The 2,581-nt window shown below is 44.7% G+C and overlaps 1 protein-coding gene across 1 annotated transcript; it reads right to left on the reverse strand.

Moving 5' to 3' along the window:
* Positions 1–646: 646 nt before the first annotated feature.
* On the reverse strand, positions 647–1,729 carry CCR4 (C-C motif chemokine receptor 4; the record flags this gene model as incomplete). The annotated part of the gene is made up of 1 exon (XM_084247503.1): positions 647–1,729. The coding sequence occupies one exon, from the start codon at positions 1,727–1,729 to the stop codon at positions 647–649; it is 1,083 nt and encodes a 360-aa protein (XP_084103629.1).
* Between the last annotated feature and the right edge of the window lie 852 nt (positions 1,730–2,581).

Raw genomic sequence — 2,581 nt, forward strand, 5'->3', positions numbered from 1 at the left:
ATCAGACCACACTAATGCCTCCATGTCCTTACAACTTGTAATCAGCACAAACAGTTTGGCTTCCAGCAACAAATAATCCTTTGCAATGAAAGCATCAAGATCTAGGTTCATGACTTCACTAGCTGCTGCTGCATACACCTCGCTTCATGGAAATACCATGCTTCAAATAGATATCTAGAAAAATTTTAGAACAGTGTGCCAAAGTTTTCTATATTGTATCCACAAAATCTAGAAATTAATAAAGGGTCCAGTTTTCACAGCAAGACATAATTACACAGCAGTCCATAAGTCAAGTCTCTGCACTTCCCTTTGGAGAACCCCATTAGCTCAGGGGAAAAGGGAATGGTCTTTCCTTTCCAATATTTTCTATAACCTCATTGAAACTGTACTCAGAATTATAAGATTTACTTATTCCTGCAGGTAAACATGGGGTGAGAAAGGACACACCTCAGTACAGAACTCTTGCTGCACTGAACTCCTACATGACCTGAGAAAAAGCTGACTGCAGGGTAAGAACCCCTCCTTCTGCAATGGATTGTCAGTCTTCTTCCTGAAATTTGCTGAGACCTCTTCCTAAAATACAATTTCAAGTAAACTCTTAATTTGGGAAATTTATGCACCCCGTTCTTTGCAATTTCTTTTTTTTTTACAGAGCGTCATGGAAATCATGATCCACGGTGGACTGTGTGTAAGATGAGCTCGGGGTATCAGGGGAGTAATTATGGAGGAGTCTACAGTATTGGCAGAACACAAAAGGGCCCCTGCACGTTTTGAAGAGCTGTATGATGTACTTGCGAAATTTCTGTCCCAGGAAAAAGTAGATGACTGGATTAAGGCAGCAGTGAACAAAAGCCAGGGTCTCTGTGGCCTGAATGGCATAGTCCAGGTGTCTTTCAAAGGTGCAGTCCTCAAGGACCCCCAGGTGCACCAGGCCCTCCAGGAAGAGTACCATATTGTAGGGTGTCCAGAACCCCAGGAAGAGGACCACCACGGCAAAGATCATCTTTACCGCCTTGTTCTTCTTCTCGTTTTTACAGTGCTGCAAGGTCCTGATGATCTTACAATAGCAAAACAGCATGATCCCGAAGGGGATCACCATTCCTACTATGTTGATCTGCAGTATGCTCACAACCTTCCAGTTTGTGGAGTTATGAGGGTACTTGGTTCTGCAATAGGTATGGTTGCGCTCAGTTTGACAAGTGCTGAATAAAAGCCCTGGAAGGGAAACTAATACAGCCAGGGACCAAATGGCCAAGCTAGTGATGACCCCATAAGTCAAGGTTCTTGCTCTCAAGGAAAACACGGCGTGCACAATGGCCAGGTATCTGTCGATGCTCATGAGCACGATGAAGAATATGCCACTGTAAAAGCCCACCAAGTACACCCAGGAAATCATCTTGCAGAGACCTAGTCCAAAAATCCACTGGTCTGCAGCATAGTAGCCCCAGAAAGGGAGGGAGAACACGAAGAGCAGGTCCGAGATGGCAAGGTTGAGCAGGTACACGTCAGTCATGGACTTGAGCCGCTTGTACTTGAGCAGGACCAGAACCACGATGGCATTTCCAAGCAGACCAAAGAGAAAGACCAAAATATAGAGGGGGGGAAGGAAGAGCCCCCCAAATGCCTTGACTCCTTGTTTGGTACAAGGCTTGGGAATATTGATATCTAGATAGTAACTGTTGTAGGCAATTTCATCCATGGTAGTGTCCATTATATCTGTGGGGTTCATTTTCAAGCCTATACGTTTCTCAAGCCAGGTCTGGCCCAACCAGAAGACGCTAATGAGGGGAAGAGCAAACAAGATTTCTAAGAACAAAAAAAGAGCAAAACAGTGTTGAATGCACAGGTCTGCAGCTTAATATTCTTGCCCCGGGTCATAAGCACCCTTCCTAGCCCTCCCCAGAGGAAGGACTCAGTTCCGCCCAGGGAAGTGCAACCATGCAAATGAAATAATCCCACCCTTTGGAGTCAGAGTCCAAATCCCATCTCTGGCACTTCTCTGCCCCTCCTGCTGGGGGCTTCAGTTCTCTCCTTTGTAAGTGGGGATAGTGAGAGCTCCTTTACATAAAGGGGTTTTTCAAGGATTTATTTCTAAAAGATATTATATAGTCTAGTTAATGAAATCACTTGCAGGGAAGCCAACACCCACTGATCTCCCCAACAGCACTGTACCCAGGACTTTGCTGACACAAAAAAACAAACATTTATAAATCTATGCATGTTTCCCCTGTAACTGGTAATTCAGTAGTAGCTTAGGTAATCCACTGGGCTAGAAGAAAACCAGACTGGTCACCTGCCTTTATGTAAAAGTTCTAATACCTCCTGTAAGCTTTGCAACTCCTAGGTTTCAAAACCTATTCACTGGTGGTGCATTTAATCCCACTCCCGTGCTCCTATCCATCCCACCCCCAACAAAAAACCAATACTATAAGCCAAGCAAGTATACTGAGCCACGGGGTAGAAGAACTCATGAAAGATTCAAAGAAGTTAAATGACTTTGAAAGACCACACAGCTGTGTGTAGAACTTTCGCTTTGGGCCCCAATTCTCAACGTTGCTCCGGTAACCAGATTTGGGGTGGT

This window comes from Talpa europaea, assembly GCF_964194135.1.
Source record: "Talpa europaea genome assembly, chromosome: 11".
In the NCBI taxonomy this organism is placed as follows: Eukaryota; Metazoa; Chordata; class Mammalia; order Eulipotyphla; family Talpidae; genus Talpa; species Talpa europaea.